At 40.6% G+C, this 19,821-nt stretch overlaps 1 protein-coding gene and 1 long non-coding RNA gene across 7 annotated transcripts in view; one reads left to right on the forward strand and one right to left on the reverse strand.

The window, feature by feature from the left end:
- Window positions 1–19,821, forward strand: part of CSRNP3 (cysteine and serine rich nuclear protein 3) — an 84,064-nt gene that overhangs the window by 35,727 nt on the left and 28,516 nt on the right. The window contains exon 1 of one of the 4 annotated variants that reach the window (XM_083708723.1): window positions 1,076–1,209. The exons of 2 other annotated variants lie outside the window; for them this stretch is intronic. Coding sequence is in view for 1 of the 2 variants with exons in the window: in XM_083708721.1 (XP_083564847.1) it covers window positions 15,786–15,840 (55 nt within the window). In the remaining variant the exon portion in view is untranslated. Of the gene's footprint in view, window positions 1–1,075; window positions 1,210–15,761; window positions 15,841–19,821 lie in introns of those variants that run through there. One more of the 4 variants, XM_083708721.1, reaches the window with a different exon arrangement.
- LOC310833376 lies at window positions 587–15,669 on the reverse strand. Of its 3 annotated transcripts, XR_014558663.1 has the most exons (5): window positions 15,373–15,669; window positions 14,588–14,661; window positions 9,150–9,270; window positions 6,689–6,890; window positions 587–1,006 (listed from the first exon to the last, which is right to left on the reverse strand). It is a non-coding gene; the product is annotated as an uncharacterized lncRNA (long non-coding RNA). The 3 variants fall into 3 exon arrangements; XR_014558664.1 differs by lacking the exons at window positions 587–1,006; window positions 6,689–6,890 and having other exon boundaries at window positions 8,064–9,270; XR_014558665.1 differs by lacking the exons at window positions 587–1,006; window positions 6,689–6,890; window positions 14,588–14,661; window positions 15,373–15,669 and adding an exon at window positions 13,250–13,379 and having other exon boundaries at window positions 8,064–9,270.

A 19,821-nucleotide genomic window follows, 5' to 3' on the forward strand; every position in this document is an offset into this window, starting at 1 on the left:
TAGTATCGTATAGGTGCATGCATCAAGCATTTTTTTGGAAAACAATGGAATATCTAAATGCTTTCCAATCTTGAAAGAAATGGAACTGTTAATCTTTAATATGCATTTCAGCAGTACAAAACCAGTAACTTTGAGCAGGGGTGAGGTATCCTGCAGGAAGCAAAATGGGAGAAAGCAGGAAATAATAGAAGCCTGAGCCACTTCTCTAAACCAATAAAAAAAAAAAGTTCACTTCCTTATTGAACGTTTTAGAGAATTAATCTGAGAAACTCTTTCACTTCTTACTCTTTTGGCGCCATATTGAATACAGACTTGTGTTTACAGAGCTTAGCAGTGTTATTTTGTATCAGACTGTTAAAACAGTTTCACTGGTGTGAAAACCGGAGCAACACTTATTTCCCTTCTTTATTTATGCGGTTTTAGTATCATGGGCACAAAGCTGTTGCAACGTGAGGCTATATGATGCAAATGTATTGGAAATGAAAATATCAACAGACACATTGACAGACGCCCTTATTTAATAAATGATGATGATAATAATAATAATAATAATAATAATAATAATAAGGAGCAACATCAGGCTAGCTGCATTTCAGACAGCAAAGCTTTAGTGGCGGAGATTTTCACAACCACTTCCCTCCCCAGATTTAAATAGGATATTTGACTATATTGGTCACCTTGGAAACCAGCCGCTGGAGCCTGATTTTAGTGGGTTATCCTGCAGGATGGCAACAACGTTCCGTTTCCGTATTCTTCAGAATAAAAATGCTCTGCCTTCCATTAGTGAGAGCAGTGGCTTTCTAAAATGCCCCAGTCGCAGCAGTGCTTAGTGCAAACATAATACCCCCTCCCTTGCCTCTGCTTTCCTCCAGTGATTCAGGTATTCCAGCAGAACTGCAGTTCTACAATTTCTTACCCAGCCAGCATTCTCCTTTTAGCTGCTGACAGGCCCTTCGCAAGCCTTATGCAAATTAGACAAGCACAGTAGCTTTGACTGCAGAGGGAGCTGGGGGGGGGGGGAGAGAGAGAGAGAAGAAATGAGTTCAAAGGTCAGAGAGCTGGTGGAAGGTTGTAACAGTTGACTGGGGAAGGGGGGGAATACACAGACTACTGCAGTGAGCTTTTGCTGGCACGAAACGAGGAGGGAGAGGTTTTGTTTCCTGTGTTGAAAAGACCCTGCAGCTTATCTGAAACTATATCCCAATTCAGGTATTATCTAAAGCTTGTATCCTTGTGTGCTCCTCATTCCAGAAAGTGTGTTGGGCTCACTTGCGATTACCAAAGTCATCCTGTATCTAGACTAACCTTTCTGTGGCTGTGCATGTATGTCTTTGTATGCATTGCTTGGTTTTGAACGTTGCCGTTCTGTCCCATTGAAAGATGAATGGGGATTTTAGTGTCTCATTTGATTTTTTAAATAATAATAATAATAATGTTTAGGCCTGTCAAAATGAAAATGTGGCAAGTTTAAAAACATTTCTGAATGAAATTTTGAGCCCTGAATTTAACGTGGCTTCAATCCACACGGAATTTTAAGTATTGGTCGATGGGGCATGCGTGGTCTTGAGTTCCTACAGGTTGTTTCTCCCAGGTGCATGTCATATTGGGCTTCTCATCGGGTGGTCATTTCCAGATTATAGACAGGGCAGATTTGACAGTGCCAATCACATGTTGGGGGATGGAAGTTAAGAGATGGGAACTTGGGGCTGATCTAGTTGCTAGATGTAGAAGTTGATGATGTGCTTCATAATGTGTGCATCAACACAAGCTGTTTGACTGTTTCTTATTATGATTTGGTTCTTGAGCGCTCCTTTCTGCAACAAAACTTTGAAAATGCACTGATCCATGTTGTATGCGGTCTATCCAGCTTAAATGCACAGCCAGTTTACTGCACGGATCAGAGCATTTTTAGAAGTGTCATTGTAGGAAGGTTGTATTTGAACCCAAATCATAATTAAAAAACCCCAATATATCAAACAGCTTATGTAAAACTTCCATTTGGCATAAACGTGGCACTTCCCCAATAGTTTCAATAGCATTTATAATCTCTTAAGTGTTTTTATTAAGACTAAAGGATTAATTTGCTCACTGCATAAAACAGGCATACCAGGGGTAAAATGTGGTTGTAAAATTCTTCTTTTTGTCACTGATGAATATTGTATTACTTCAAAATATTTAGTAGCACACAGAACATTTTATGTAAAAACAAAGACAATAAATTTTGAAAACAAATCAGATTGAACGTTCTTGAGGAAGTTAAACACTTTTAAATACTAAAGACTATTAGGGAGATATTTGATCATGTACTTACGACTTCCATTGACATTAGTGTGATTTAACATTAGATGGACTGTGTTTGGATTTTGAACTCCAATCACAATGCATGCTTAAATGTGTGCATTTTGTCCCTCAGAAGTTGGTTTTTACTGCAAAGATCTAGTTTTATGGCAGAAGACATGGTTAGTTTGCTTTGTTACAGAGTATCCCATACCTTGCACCTTCACAACCAGAGATTTGTATCAGAAACCATCTGATTCATATTTATTTCCATGCATTATGGACCAATCCAGATACTCTTATTGCAGCTGATCAGTTATTTATTGACCTTATTTATAATCTGCCCTTCACTATATGGTCCTGGTAGAAATATGTCACATAAAAACAATGTAAAGACCAACAAACAAACAAACAATGGATGCTATAAAATTTCACAACAACAGAGAACATCAGCAGAATATAAAAAGTAGGACTTAAATGGAGGCAATAAAAAATGTCTGATAGGTCCCAAGCAAAAGTCCAGGTAATACGTTTAAAACTATTGCTTGGATCTTCATCTGCAATCAATATTTTTGATAATGTTACAGTTTAGGACTGTTGGATCAAAGGTTGCGTATGCAGCATACATTTAAAGGATGTGGCTTCCTCAAATAACCCCGAAAACCATCGTTTACCCCTCACAGAGCTCCAATTCTCAGCACCCTTAACAAACTGCAGTTCCTAAAATTCTTGGGAAGAAGCTGTGGACTTTAAATGTGCTTTAAGCTGCCCAGAGTGGCTGGGGAAACCCAGCCAGATGGACAGTGTATAAATAATAAAATTATTATTGTTATTATTACTATTACTATTATTGTTAAATATATGGTATGTACGCAGCCAAAATGTCAAGAGCAAGGAGCACTGTTGTTTCTGTGTGAGATTTCATGCTCTGCAGTAAGAGGAATCAGTTTTGTTCCTTAGGGTCAAACTGTTCTTGGTTAAGGGACAGAGGAATGTCTACTACACTTCATGAATTGCTTTCACTGGAGTACAACTGGAGCTTCACTGAACCCTCTGGAAGATTAACATGAAGTGTGTGAATGGCAACTATAGTTTCACATATTTTAATGACAGGTAGAGGTGAAAGGATCTGTATATTTTGGTTTTCTCAGTTTCTAATTTTTTCAATCTTAAACTCAGTTCTCCCTCTTTCTGCACCAATTTGCTGTTATCATTATTTTTACTATTCATTAAAACCACTTAGCATCCTAGTGCAAATTTATTCTAATAGACACATTTTTGTATTTAGTTTTCACTAATTACTCATTTTTGTAACTAATTTCTCCTAATATAATGCATTTCTGTTTGTTATTTCCACTAATATATTGATTTTAGGCACATTTTCTCCTAATATACGCATTTTTTTAACATGGTTTGGTTGGAGAACTGCATCACAAAATTCAGAGTTGTGAATTTTGACAGATTGCTGTGTTTTGGTTCTCATATTGTTTCAGAAAGTGCCATTTTGAGAAATTTGTCTTTAGATGCAAACTGAATCAGATTTCTCTCCCATCCCTAATGACAGGTAATTTGGTCTTATTCAGTGACCACATTTGTACCCTGAACATTCTACCAACAAACCAAAGCAAGGTATCTACAAGGAAGGGTTGAAAATTCAAATGAACACATCATTAAAACCTTAATACTATTTACACTGCATTTTCCAATTCAGGTGCTTAGGCAATAGCCTGCTTTGGTTTCTTTGGGATTATTCTAGGCTAAGTCATTATCAAGGATTCTGGGCCTAGAAAAATATTCAAATTCTGAACCAAGGACTCCCAAACTCAGGATAAGTATGCAAGTACAAAGAATATAAAGTTGCATAATACATTGTAATTCCAATATATGGATTACTTCAGAAATTGGAAGAACTGAAAAGTTTAGGAGCACAATGGAGCTTAGACCAGGATAATGGAGATCAATGGATGACAGAGCCTAGAATTTTTCAGGTGGAATGGGCAGAGTAGAGAATCCTGATAAATTATGAGCACATGCCTTCTTTCAAAGTATCCTCTTTGAGTTTTTATCCCTCAAGTGCCATTGTCCCCAATTTTTCCAGCTGTTATCTGTGATGTGAGGCTTAGAAACATCCATCCCCCACAACCCTCTCCCTCTAAATTTGAGATCAAAAGAGGGGCCAATTCTGTTGCCAAATTCCAGGGTCATTGCTGTATGGGTACAAATGCAGCCTTGATTGGGATTATGTGCCTTTAGGATTTCCATTTGCAGCAGATCAAAACCCAACCAAAGGGGAGGCAATGAACCTGACTTGCACTGCTTAGCTTGGCAGTTCTGGCCTCCATTTTAAAAGAAGAAAACTCCATTTTGGGAGCCAGCAAAGCTAGTTGTATTGAGTAGTATATGCATTTCTTTGTCTATCACCCAGGCAACAAGATCTGGCTCTCTCCTCACCCCTTCATCTGGACTGGTTAATGTTTAGTCAATAAGCTATCTGAAATGTTAGGGAACTTTCCAATTCCTGCCTGTTTCAAGTGGGGAAGTTATGCACATAAGAGTGTTCATTTAAAAATCAAGCTTCAAATGGCTTGATAATGTGGGCATCATCTTAGAAGAATAAGTTCTCATGTTAGGCTTCTCACAAGTTCTGCCTTTTGCAGCCTTGTAAAATATGGTTGCCCTCTACATCATAAGAAAGGATGGGTGGACATACTGAGAGCCAGTGTGGTGTAGTGGTTAAAAGTGGTGGACTCGTAATCTGGTGAAACGGGTTTGCGTCTCTGCTCCTCCACATGCAGCTGCTGGGTGACCTTGGGCCAGTCACACTTCTTTGAAGTCTCTCAGCCCCACTCACCTCACAGAGTGTTTGTTGTGGGGGAGGAAGGGAAAGGAGATTGTTAGCCGCTTTGAGATTCCTGAAGGGGAGTGAAAGGCGGGGTATCAAATCCAAACTCTTCTTCTTCTTGTCCAATCCTGAAAATTTTAGATTCAAAAAAAGGAGAGAAGTTTGTTAGCTCTGGTTTGGTTGGCTCTCTTCTATCTTCTCTGTCTCCACACCTAGCAACAGCTTGAAGCAGGGCTTCTTTTCAAAGGGAACTCACAGGAACTCAGTTCCAGCACCTCTCTGGTGGGCACTATTGCCATTCTAAGAGAATGAGGAAGGCATTCATGGTGAGCTCTGCTAGAAAAATAGCACTGGCTTGAAGGAAGTGGCTCTGAGTTGAGGGTGGCCTTAAATCCAAGTGGTGAGAGCCATCTTGGATAACTTTCAAATGACCTGAACACAGACATTTAGAAACTGGGTGACTAAAGCATGTATATGACTAGCCCCTTTAGAACATCATGAGACAAAGAAAGCTAGTTTTTGACTAGATACATTTTACTATTATATTTTGAAGTCCAAGTGGACCTGACTTTCTTATAAACCTTTTCTTACGTGGTGTGCTAAATTGTTTCTGTTTGTTTATTTATTTATTTACTTTATGCATGCATGTGTGCTAATTTGTTTCTGAATTTAAACCTTCGCGCCTATCTCCTGAAGGCCAAAAATAAAAGTAAGGCAGACCCATTTAGGTTTGTTAGTAGCGGACGGTTACCATTTTTGGCGAATTAATTAAAAGTAAACTCCTCATGGAAGACCTAATTATGCAAGTTTAAGATACTGGCAAAAGAATCCCGCTTGATCCCACATTTTTTGCAGGGGCATCGTCTCATCTCCAATATCTCCTTATGCTAGGCCAGGGTCAGCAACCTTTTTCAGCCATGGGCCAGTCCATCGTCTCTCAGACCGTATGGTGGGCCGGACTATATTTTGAAGGGGGGGGGAATGAACTAATTCCTATGCCCCACAAATAACCCAGAGATGCATTTTAAATAAAAAGACACATTCTACTCATTTAAAAACACGCTGATTCCTGGACCGTCCACGGGCTGGATTGAGAAGGCGATTGGGCCGCATCCAGCTCCCGGGCCTTAGGTTGCCTATCCCTGTGCTAGGCGATGTATTCATCATCCATTTAAAGCTCATGGCTTGCCCCAGAGAATCCTGGGGACTGTAGTTTGTTAAGAGTGTTGAGAATTGAAGTCCTGTGAGAAGTAAACTGCAATTCCCAGATTCTTTGGGGGAGGCCAGGTGCTTTAAATGGCCTTTAAATGTGTGGTATGTATGCAGTCATGGTCTGTAAGGTAGTTCCATTCTCTCCGCTGGGACTGCAGAAGTCACCACAGTGCTACTGCTCCTGAACTTAGGAGAAGCAGCTCTGAAATATAGCTATATTGTGAGGCAGGTTTCAAAATGAGGAACAGTCTGCAGAGGTAGTCAGGACCAGTGATGATCCCTTGCACCAAATTCTGAAGATGCTCTGAATTCATCTGACTTTGGCTTTTATCACGCGCACACCCTCCCCCAACCAACCTGTAGATCCCCATTTTTCTGAAACTGGCTCCAGGGGTCAAGCTATGGTTCTCTGAAACAGATGACAGAATTCTCACTAATGAAATGGTTTGACTTCTTTGAAAGTCCTCGAAACTTCTCTCTGGAACATTTGTTGGCATTGTGCATAGGAGCAGACACAGTTTTTAATTCAGCAAGAAGTCCACACACCATTTTAATCCTCCTGTGATGTAAGATTCAATAATTATTTGAGACTACTTTTTTTAAAACAAAAGGAATTGCATTTCTAAAATGTAAAATGCAAATACACAGATTAAAAATCAGGCAAATTGTTTTATATCAGTAAATTATTAAATGTATTAGTTTTGTTACTGTTGTTATTTGTTATTTATCAGGGGACTCCAGAGAGCCAGTGTGGTCTAGTGGTTAAAAGCGGTAGACTCGTAATCTGGTGAACTGGGTTCGCATCTCCACTCCTCCATATGCAGCTGCTGGGTGACCTTGGGCTAGTCACACTTCTCTGAAGTCTCTCAGCCCCACTCACCTCACAGAGTGTTTGTTGTGGGGGAGGAAGGGAAAGGAGAATGTTAGCTGCTTTGAGACTCTTTAAGGCAGTGATAAAGCGGGATATCAAATCCAAACTCTTCTTCTTCTTCTCCTCTATCCCTTGAGTTGAAACCTTCCCATGGCCACTGCAGCCAGCAGTCCAGGAACCCTCCTATGACAACGACGACAACAACAACAACAACAACTTATTTATACCCCGCCCAACTGGCTGGGTTGCCCCAGCCACTCTGGGCTGCTTCCAACACATATAAAAACATAATAAAACACCAAGCATTAATAGTAACAGCCTAATCCAATATAAAAAGTCATCACAATAACTTTAAAATAAACAACTTATATCAAACAAAGCAATTTGGCAGGAAGAACTTCAGAATCTGAAAATAGCTACACTACTGCACTACTGGTGCCCATGCAAGACTGAGCGAACAAGACATTTTCATCAAACGGGCTTGGTAGTCAAGTGGTGCCCCTGTGCTCACAGAGGGCTTTTCTCCCAGCAGATGCTTCTGTGAACAGGATTTAGTTGGGAGGAAATGGGTCGTTGAGTGTTTTGTTTTGTTTTGTTTTGTTGCTAATTCTGTCTCCTCTTTGCAGCTTCCATGTCACCCTACACCCTATTTTGGAGGGTCTCTTAACTTGCTGCACCCAGTTGGGATGGGGCAGAGGAGGGGACAATCCCCTCCTTTCATCTGTTATTAGTGGAGATGTCCACTGGATCAACAGTTTTTGCGTGATTGCAGGGCACCAGTTTAATTCTACCCATGGAAGGATATGGGTGTGTGGGTTTGATGAATTTTGACTCTCCCAAGAACATTCAGCCAAGGGACTATTGAAACACACATATCGCTATTTATTTCACCATTAAAGTTAATTGCACAACATTCAGAGAATCTGTTTCACAAAGCTGAAATAATTGGGGGGGGGGGCTCAGTGTGGCCACTAACATGTTTGTGTAAAGCAAGCATTATAGATTTTGGTATGAAATATATATGAGCTTGTTAAATGCTTACAGTAAACACATACTTAAATGTAATGGCTCTTTTTCTATAACAAGGGGAGCATTACAATTTAACAGCATCCCTAATGTTATCACAAAACTAACAGTTCTCTTTAAGGTTGCGAGACTAAAACAAAAGGGTTTGGCTACGATGGGGTGAAACTGAAGTACACCTCAGCCATTTAATCACAAACAAAATGGACAGGGTCCAGAATATGTAGGAGCGTTAAAAGTGTGGTGATAACACTTTCCCCTCCCTTTTAATGTATGCTTGATTTAAAAATCAATAATTCCCTGTAAGGTTGCTACCCGCCCAAAAGCACATCATCTGAACAAGAAGATGATTTCATCCTGAGAATAGGGATAAATGCATTTGCTGTTGATAACAATGCCCCTCCTCTCAAAAGGTACTCATAATAAGCAGACCTTGAAGTTTAAGCACACATCCCAAGGAAGGGCCAGATGGCTGATTGTACTGAATGAGACAGGTGTAATCTGTTGTGAGATCAAGAAAGCTTTTCTGAAAGATGAATTGGTTGCTGTTTGTCAGCTGTCAGTCTTTGTCTTTGCTCTGAACCAATTATAGAGCTGAGACATGGCATCATAAGCATCCTACTAGAAACTGGTAAGGCAATACTTATGTGTGTATGTGTAAATGCCTACAATTTCAGTAGATGGTGTGTGTGTGTGTGTGTGTGTGTGTGTGTGTGTGGAATTCATGCAGCAGTTCTTGGCTCTAAAACGTGAGTGAATCTAAGCAGAACACAAAATAATGATGTTCTGGTAGTAATCATACATATGCAGCTCATATAATTTGCTAGATTACATTTACTCTAGTAGAAATAAAGTGGCACTTGTTTTTGCTGACCCTCCTTTAAAATGGTTGCAGCATAATAATGGCCATTTTAATAATCTGACCTTGGTTTCTTTTTTAAATTTTTAAAACCATGAATTTCTCCTTAAGAGTTTTTCAGAGCCATCCTATCCTGTGTCCCTTCCTCTTCCTCAAGCAAGCTTCTGTTGTTGTTTCTTTGATTCCCTGCACAGAGAGAGAGATTTTGAAAAAGAGCAGCGTACAGAATATTAAATGGGCAAATCTCCTTTCTCTTTCACCTCTACCCAAAGAAACTTCCAAGGTTTACAGAAGTATCAAAACGTCTGTTTTTTTTTTTTTTTAAATAATAATTTCTTGACTCTGTATAAACTGGTTTTATATCCAGGATCGAGAGAGATCAACATGTTCAAATAGTCATGGTGGTGGTTTGGATTCAGACCAGGTTAACTGTACTTTGATCCCTTTGAAAGTAATCTAAAAGCTAGGTGTGACTAGGCATGGGCAAAGCAATCCATTCTCTAGTCCATGCCACTTCTTCATGGGTTCACTCATAAATGTAGTCTGCTCCATTTCTACATTAAAAATAAATAAATCACAAAAATCAGATTTAAATATAAATATGCATTTTAGATGCATTTTGTCTTAAAATATGTACTTTAATGCACTTTGATACTTTTTATTATTAGAGACTGTATTGGAGTCTTTGGGATATTTCAAAACCAGTGAATAGCTTCTGATGTACTCAGGTGCCCTGGCTAGGGAGGGAAGGGTAAAAATTATTATTATTATTATTATTATTATTATTATTATTATTATTATTATTATTATTTATTATTATTTATGTGCACATTAGCACAAGAGGTAGAAATCAGGCCACTTCCTCTTGGAATTCACAAGATTCCCTAGTAATAACTCCCTTGCCCTATTGATTCCAGTGGGACTTTAGTGTGGCTAACTGGTCTGGGTGTAGCCTAGGATCCACTAATTCAGACAATCCCTTCTGCTCATTCTCAAGGGGAGTAGGAAAGAAGAACCTATGGCCCATTTCTGATTTCATCATGTCTAGAAGCGAGGGGTGAAATGGTTTTTGAAGAGGCCCTAATTCAGCTTATATGTAGGTGCCTCAGTCTAATGATTCATGGGGTGAGTTGTCAACCTGTGCTTCTGGCATCTGAGAGGGGGCGGAACTTTCCCTTTTACCTGATGAAACAAAATGAACACCAATTGTCAATGAATGAGATGAATGGCACACATATATCTAGTGGCCAGACAGGATAGTAGTATTCTAGGCTCTTTCCATCATATGAAATGACTGCTTTGGTGCCATTGCAGATACCCTATGCTTCCTCTCCTGGTGGGGCCTTAAGATATGAGGGTTTACGCAGTTGTGGTAGAGCTTGCTGTAGCATTTCCACGGACAAAAGATGTGCCCAGAGACACTGTTTCCAGATTTTTCCTGTTGGGTCAAGGTGGCTGCAGATGCAAAAAAACTCAGGCAGTGGTTCCTTCCTAGGAGCTGAGCCTCTGAAACCATTCATTCACACAAAGAATGTGATTGGCCAGAAAGTTAATTCTGTATACCTACTCTATATAAGTATTATCTGTGATATTTACCAGAGATCGTCACTTACAATAACTGCTTAAAAGCCCTGCTGGGCGTAAAAATGTAGAGGGGAGATTTTTGCTGAATGGGATACATCATGTATCTGTAACCAGGAAGGAAAGCAGACAATGAAAGAATATTGTAAAGGATGAATTGTCCAGCACTAATTGATTCTTGCCAGAGGCACTGCTAATTTATACCTTTACCCTTGGCTTGACTTTTAGCCTTCTTTTGTCTTCCTTCCTCTGAATCCCCTTCTCTCTTTGGCCTCCTCCCTCATTCCCACCAGTGTTCTCCCGGCTCCAAGCTTTGAAGTAGCAAGTTTTGAAAGGTGATTTAAATCAAGTTTGTAAAAGGTTGCACTACTTTCTAGGCTTTTAGCTCGCAATGTTCAGCCTTTACTTGTCAGAACTAAATCTTCTTTTTTAAAAAATAAAAATAAAAATTTATCTTGGGTTATGTTTGAATTTCATGGTTGGTCAGATAGCAGTTAATTTCCCCCCAATTATGGGCTTGGTAATAAGTTGCTTACACATTACATATTAAATTATAAGTCTTTACTCCCTTTTTGGAGATGTTAGGGAGGGGTCAGCAAACTTTTTCAGCAGGGGGCCGGTCCACTGTCCCTCAGACCTTGGGGGGGGGGCGGATTATATTTTGGAAAAAGAAGAACGAATTCCTATGCCCCACAAATAACACAGAGATGCATTTTAAATAAAAGGATACATTCTACTTATGTAAAAACATGCTGATTCCCGGACCATCCAAGGGCCAGATTTAGAAGGTGATTGGGCCAGATCCGGCCCCGGGCCTTAGTTTGCCTACCCATGTGTTAGGGAATTAAGCTAAAAGACATTGAACGTATGTGATCTTACGTATAAAAGCTCTTCTTTTTTTTTGTTAAGGTATAAATGTAATTTATCAATCAGTAATTCTGAAACTGAGGGACACGGGTGGCGCTGTGGGTTAAACCACAGAGCCTAGGACTTGCCGATCAGAAGGTCAGCGGTTCGAATCCCCGCGACGGGGTGAGCTCCCGTTACTCGGTCCCTGCTTCTGCCAACATAGCAGTTGGAAAACACGTCAAAGTGCAAGTAGATAAATAGGTACCGCTGCAGTGGGAAGGTAAACAGCATTTCCGTGCGCTGCTCTGGTTCGCCAGAAGCAGCTTAGTCATGCTGGCCACATGACCCAGAAGCTGTACGCCGGCTCCATTGGCCAATAAAGCGAGATGAGCATCGCAACCCTAGAGTCAGTCACGACTGGACCTAATGGTCAGGGGTCCCTTTACCTTTACCTTTAATTCTGAAATTGTATGATTCATTAGGCTTTGTTTTGTAGAACCTCTTCTGTCAATCAGCATTGTTGTGCTGTTAAAAGATTTTACTTGATATCTCCTTCTTTTTTTGGCAGTGCTTCTAGTCTCCCTAGGTAGGCTGCATGGGTCGTGAATTGGAACCCGGGAACTTTGCCACTGCAGAGGCATGGTACTTCCCCACTGTGGAAAGCTTTCCCCAGAGAGGAATGCCTTGTGCCATCGGTACCAACTTTTTGGTGCCAGGCCAACACATATTGATTCTTAGTTGGAATTATGTGGTATGATGGTGTGACCCTGCCTGTTTTGGTGTTCATCTTTTAGTAGGTTGAGGGGGTAGGATAGCCACTTTTCCTAATGCCATTTTATTTCTTTTGATGTTTGTTTTAAATTCATGTATGGGCACATTTTGGTTTGGTTTGGTTTGGGTTTTTTTTTTAAATTGTAAGCTGCTTTGAGACATTTTATGTAGTAAGCAATTAAGAAATAGAATCATAATATGATAGCATTTCTGAATACTGGGGACAGGCAACAGAGGAGGGATGTTGGCCACTGCCTTTGTGTGCCATGTAGGGACTTACTGAAGACATTTGGTTGGCAACAGAATCCTGGAATAGATGGATCCTTGAAGTGATCATCCAGCAGTGATTTTATGTTAAATGTAAGTGTTTAAGCCACCCCCATTCTAGTCTATGAAAAAGACTAAAAACTAGTTATAGATGGTACAGACAGACACCCATTCACATACTATTACAGCAAGTCCATTGTTTATGTCAGAAGAAGAGAAATAGTAGTTCTTAGATGTTTGGTTTTCTTCACAGTATATAGTCTTAATAAACTTATGTAAATATAAGAAGACCTGAATTGTAATATTTCAGAGTCACATATTTAAACCCATTGGGTTTTGACTTCCATAGATGGTAGGGACAATTACAGGGATGAGTAGGCGTTTGGGCTATTCTCTTTTAAAATGTGGAATGGATTTTTAAAATGCCAGCGCTCATATGCATGTTCTATATGGAACATCCTTATCAGCTTATAATGTGCTATAATTGTTCTGCAAAATATTAGAAGGAAAAGATGCAGCATTTAGCGAAGGGACATTACACACCCACACCCCCGCAAAATTGCAGCAGCTAGTAATGAACAGCATACAATAATATAATAAATCAATAAAGAAATCCAAACTGACAGTACCAGTAATCTCAAATCCAAACATAAAATAAAACAGCTAATATGAAGATATACAGTCACAAAAGACTCACCTCTCCCCTTTTCATCATTTACCATATGCTGTGTAGTGTTTCAGGAGCCAAATAGCCGTTGCTTAGCTGGATGTTTAAAAGATTAGATGTATTCCAGTCTCACAGTATACTGAATTATCCAAAAATGATTGTAAAGGACAGAAATTACTGCTTGGGGTCAAAATGCATTACTCTAGGGATTTAGGTTTGTTATTGTAGGCCTGTTGTGAGGCAGCCCTTTATGATAAGAATACAGAAAGAGCTTGTGGTTTATCTGGAGGGAGCTAAACCACGAGCCCAGATTTGGACAACATGCTTGGCCAAGCCATGGTTTAGCTCAGTGTGGTGTAGCAGCAAAGTGGCCAGGAGGAGCAAAGCAGACTGGATCTCATCCCTGGGAGCCTACATCAGTGGCGTAGCGTGGGGGTGCAGGGGGGCTGGCCGCACCGGGCGCAACATCTGGAGGTTAGGGGGCGCAAATCCACGGGTTAGGGGGCGCAAATCCACGGGTTAGGCGGCACAAATTACTTGCCTTACCCCGGGTGCTGAAAACCCACGCTATGCCACTGGCCTACATTCAGTTCACACTTTCCAGACACAATGCATTCACTGGAAATCATTCATTAGCTGAAGCTTCGCATAATGAGCCTATAATCTCCATTCTTTCTTATGGGAACATTTCTAATACATGGTTTGTCTCATTCCCCTCCCTTCTCCCTCCATGGTTTCTGCAGCCAACCAGAAAAGGAAAGACAAAGGAAAAACTGACTTGTCTGATTTCTCCTGCTCCCTGATTTCTCTGACCCCTCCCTCCCTCCCTCCCTCCCTCCCGGTTTCTGCCTGAAAATGGCTATTGCCAACCAGCAAAGCACAAACAAGTGAGGAAGTGGACAGATTCTGGCTGCTTGCATATCTGAATCTGTGATGTGTATAGTGAGATTTGGGTACTAATTCCTCATGGATGGATAAGTGAATTTTCACATAGCATGCGTTTGGAAAGTGGGACCTGAGTGTACATTATTTGCTCATTCATATGACACCATTGTTTGGTTTAGGGTGACATATGAACCAGCCCAGACTATAGGTTCACAGTGTTGATCAGTCCACACAGCTTACATATGCTATATTTTCTTCAAGCACAAGGTAATATGCACTAAGGCCAAGGCTAAGCTGAGTAGCAGGTCTAACCTCATTGTGTTGTTTTTGCTTGCTTATAGCAGGTTTCTGGGATTCCAGAAGGACAAGTTTATCAATGTCACGCCATCCCCTGCCTTTCACAGAGCTTTCGATGGTACAATTTTTGTTCATTTGAGAGCATATTCATGACAACAGAAGTGCCAACACTGAAAGGATTTGTACCTGCATTTACACTCTTGTCAGCTGAGTCCAGGGTTCTCTACTTATAAGCTGATCACATCCATTGTTTATTATACCTGCAAACGGCAAGGAAAGGTGAACTGGGGGGTGGGGGCATTATGGTTATTCTGCAGTTTCGCCTTGCCACCTTTCCCACCTGGCTGTCTTCTATAGCAAATGATAGACAGGTTTCCCCACTTTTGATGACATTGTTTCTGGAGGAAGCTGATCAGGCATTGCCAAGACTCTTAACCAGAACTAGTCCCTGCCCCCTTTTGAAGACATGACTCACATTTTTTCACACTGCACTTATTGCCAGTTCATTTCTGAGTATAATTCACAGTGCTGGCCATGACCGTTAACATCTCAATTGGTCCTATCTTCAAAATAAAACAATAACACCCCAGTTGTCTTTTAGGCCTGCGGAGTCTTGCTACCTGTGTCACACCTCATTGGCTCTGGATTATGAGGGTTAATCTTCAGGTGGTCAATGTGCAGCGTTTTCTGCCTTTGTACAGAAGTGACCTGATGATCGCTCATTTTCACGAACTCCCAATTCTGTGATCCTCAGTAATGATTTTCAAGTTTACAAAATGAAAGCAAGATTTGGGAATTACATTCTGTGTTGAGTAAGTTAAGGAAGCATTTTCATTTTATTGAACTAAAGCTACTTGTTCAAAGCAGCAATCATTCAAGCCACACAGCTTTCTTTTCGGGCAAAGGTTTTCAGAGAGCTGTAAAATAAAATGTATTATGTATGGAAATGTATTCAGATCATGTATACATACCATCGCATGCTTATTCAAGGTTGAGACCAAAGCCATTCATAGACAAAGTCAAACTGCAATTGAATTAGTGTGACCCCGGTGACTAGACAACTCAGATTTAAGTTTTGAGGAATAGTATTCTGTCTTCAAGAAATATGATATGACGTTTTGGTTCCCCTTCCCTCACATTCATTTGACTGGTGCTCAGTTCTTGCTAGGTAGACATAATGAAGCCTTTGAAAATGCACCATCATATTTATAAGCAATATAGTGGGAAATTGGCGAGTTTGAGGATGTAAAAGGTTCTACTTGAGAATGCATATTGCTTACCTAGTTATAGCTTGTGCCCGCCATGTTGTGAGGTCATAATGTTGCCCAATGTGGGCGGGGCTAACTTTTCACTTAGAATTTTCAACCAGAAGGTTTGTCCATATATGGTGCACTGTGAACACAGAACAACATTGGCAAGGCTGCACATTGACTTGTTAGGTAAGTGGATCAAGTCAGAGATTCCCAGGCAATTTGCTGGGAGGAATAGATGGTACTGCATAGCAACTGGTCTATGTGATGATAATAACAACTTATAAAATGGGATTATATCAGAATTGCCAAGTGTTGAATTAAGCACATCCTTTCACTGAAGATATCAATGTAACCCTACCATATATTTTCTCTCTCTTTTATTTCTATGCGTATCTTCTAACTCATCACCCAGAGTCTTTTCGAAAGACTGTTTGAGCATTTGCATTTCCAGGGGTAGAGAAATATTTTTGCAAGCCATTTATATTCCTTAGCAATTTCTGCATTCTTCTTCTGGTCCTGTCATTGATTTGATTTGTAGTTGCAATACCTCTGTGAGATTTTAAATGCCCCCCCAACATGGAAATATGAACTTCATTGGGTAAGATTTAAGTAATGAGTCCTGTCAGCAGAAGCAACAGAATTTCCCTTTCCCTGCTCTGTAGACTCTGGGAAGTTGGGAGAATCCCCCAGAACAATGTGGGAAGAGGAGGGAGGGCAGAATGATTTTGAAATTCTCCCATTGTTTCTCATGGAACTGTATGATATGACAAATTAATGGATATTTGCAAAGTGCTTTACAAATGAGGACACATTCCCAGGAACAGATAGTATGCCCTGTGTTTGTTGGTTCTCCTGCTGCCCATCAGTGCCCACAACTCATAAGGCAGCTAGAGACTGAGCAGACTGCAGTGTTGTGGGCAGAGATGTGGGGTGGAAAAACATTCCAGGATGGAAATGTTTTCCAGACATACACACACCCCATTTCTAAAAATTGATTGTTTCATAAAATTGTTTTAAGTGCATAATGAATGGCTACAATATCAATCACAATTGCCTGGAGTTGCAAATATATTTTTCTAGGTGACAACCTTTAGGATATTGGTGTGGGAACGTAGGCCTGGGGACCTCCATGTCTCTCTGTCTGGCCCTTTGGATACCCTTCCCTCAGAGTACACACCCCACCAGCCCCATTCCACCCCCTCAATCACTTTTCCTGGCTGGAATGTGTCTGAATTGTGATTGTGCCTCTTGCTTGCTTGGATAGAGGACCATCTACATGGGTTGAAACCTCTGGCTTTTATGTGACTGGAATGTTGCCTATCGGAGTCACATCTGTTATTCTATCCATTTTTGCAGGTTTAACAGTTTTCAAGGTCTTTGTGATTATTATTTTTAACAATATGAAAGAAGTGTATTCTGTTGAGTTATCAGATCTTAAAAGCATTTATGAGTACTCCAGTAAAATTATTATATCCTGGGTTAAGAAAGGTATGCACAGGAAGGTGATAGACCCTGGGTTAGAGGCAGGGAAGGGAAGTTCTCCCAGGGTGGGAGGCTGGGAGAAGAAAGGGAAGCTCCCAGGTGAGAGCTGGAACGATCCACACCCTTTTGTGTGAAACAAGGGTTAAGATCTACCTCTGATAAAGGGCTTTGTATTTTTTTTTCTCTTTCTTTTTTCCTTTTATGTTACTTCTTTTTTAATTTAGATTTATTTGTTTTCATTGTATTTTATGCTGAAAATAAATTCTTTCAATAAAAAAGAATTTTTAAAAATTAAAAATATTCAGAAATAAAGCTTTGAATTTGTTTGAAAGAAAAATTTATTGAATGCCCCAGTCAACACTTTCACTTCAACTTCTTATTGTCACTGGAAAATGTAAAATACAACACACACACACACACACACACACACACACACACAATGTAAAACATAAACATGGGGGGGGTTGTTTACCAAATAAAAGTCAAGCATACTAAATCGGATCCCAATCTTTTATGCAGCAGAAGATAATTTCCCAGAAGTTCTCCTGGTTCAAAAAAAATCTGGAAAACTCACATCACTAGACTTGGAGTGTAGGTTGCAAAAGTGGTCTTATAAGGAGGTAGAAATACTTATGTCTGAGGTGGAAAATTGAGGGATGGAGTCAATGGAAGTGGTTCCAAGTTTGGACCCCTGGCAATGCCACCCATTGAAGAACCTGCTGCCTCCTAGTTCTTACTGATTTGCTTTCTCAGCAAAGTGTTGCCAGTGGGAGTTATGACATCTGCAAAATGACAACGTGCGGCATTTTCCTCCCTGGGCCAGTTGTCTTCTGTTAATGGAGCTGCCTGGGAGAAAGTTTTTTGAGAAACAGGCAGAGAGCTAGGCTATGGGAGGAGCTTGCTCCTCCCATTTGTCAGCATTCTTCGGGGGTCAAGATGCCAGCTGGCTAGCCCCCAGCTGGATCATGCCCTTCCAGCCGTGACGATCCCCCGATCTATGGTGCGACGTAAATCAGCGACTCAGACTTCAAAAGCCTGAGCACGCTATATTAGCAGAGCATACTGCGCAAACAGAACAGGCGTGAGGCTTGTGAAAACATACTAACAGCTAAAGATTTATTAAGCATAAATCAGGACAAAGAAAACATGTTGTCTCCCTTTCTTCTCAGAGACAGAGAAAAGCAAAAGCTATATAAACAGACAGAAGTTCCCAGCAGACTGTGCTGGAATGTAAACAGACATGTGACACTTAACAATCCCATGTCTGCTCCTTAAAGTGGAACAGAAATTCTCAACATCCTCCCCCTTTCCATGTAATCTGTGGCGCAGTATTTCAACCCAACTGCAACTGCTGTACATATACCTGAAGTTGTTCTCTGTTAACAACCTTAGACAACAGATCTGCAGGAATCTCGTTTCCTGGCATGTAGGACACCTGAATGAGTCCTTTCTGAAGACACTCCCTTGCACGATGTAACTTTATCTGCAAGTACTTGGTTCTTTGCTTTCAACTCTCTGAAGCTAGCAAAGCCAAACAGGACCTGTTGTCTTGATACACCTTTGTAGGACATTTCATATTAACCCTGACATCCTTAAACAGTTGCAACAACAGTTCACAATCCATAAGTGAATATGACAGTGCATTGAGTTCAGCTTCACAAGAAGTCAGGCTCACTGTTGCCTGCTTCTTGCACAGCCAGTCAAACAGACTCTGGTTGTACATGTAGCATACCCCGTAAGTGCTTGTGCCATCTGTGGTGTCACTTCCAAAACTTGCATCTGCAAATAACTCCAGACCCCTGACTAGTGAATCTGAGTCTGTAGTACCTTTTAGATAGTGTGCTATGCGCTTCAGAGCTTTCCAATCCCGAACAGTAGGATTGTTAGCTTGTCTGCTAAGCAGATTAGTGCTCACAGCTATATCAGGGTCTTGAACACCTGGCAATGAAATTCAGTTTGCCTAGAATGCATCTGTACAATGTAGTGTCAGAAAATGCTTCACCAGTATCACCTAACTGGAAACCTGTTACCATTGGTGTATCCACAGGATTTGCATCAACCAAATTCAGTCTGGTCAATATATCAGCAATTTTCTGAGATTGGTGTATGAAAAAAATCACCTGCCTAGTTTTTCTCTACTTCCAGAGAAAGATAGTTGGATACCAAGATCCTTCATGTCAAAGTGCTCTCGCAGCTGAGCTAGGGTGCTTTGGTACAAAGCCCAGATGCTTCCAAAAGAAAAGAAGATCATCAACAAAGCATACACAATACAGTTTGTTTTGCCCCTCCTCTTGGACAAACACACATGGACCAGCTTTGCCTTGGTGAAAACCTAGAGAAAGCAATGTCTCTGTTAGTTTTGTGTTCCAACACCTGGCACTCTGTTTGAGACCATATAGGGATTTCTGTAGTTTACAGACCATTCCCTTCTGTACCTGCACTTCATCAGGTGGAAGCATATAAATCTCCTCTCCCAGCACCCTGTACAAAAAAGCTGTGTTCACATCGTGGTGTGAAACGTGAGGCTTTTCATCTGCAGCAATCTTGGGCATAAGCCTAATGCTCTCATGCTTAATGGTGTTACTTGTTACAGTGATTATTTAGATGTTAGGGTTTTCTTAAACTCCTTAATAAGACAAAGGAGGGAACCTAGGGAATTCTCTTGCCTCAAATGTTGACACTTCT

Source organism: Podarcis gaigeae, assembly GCF_964106915.1.
Source record: "Podarcis gaigeae genome assembly, chromosome: 1".
Classification (NCBI taxonomy): Eukaryota; Metazoa; Chordata; class Lepidosauria; order Squamata; family Lacertidae; genus Podarcis; species Podarcis gaigeae.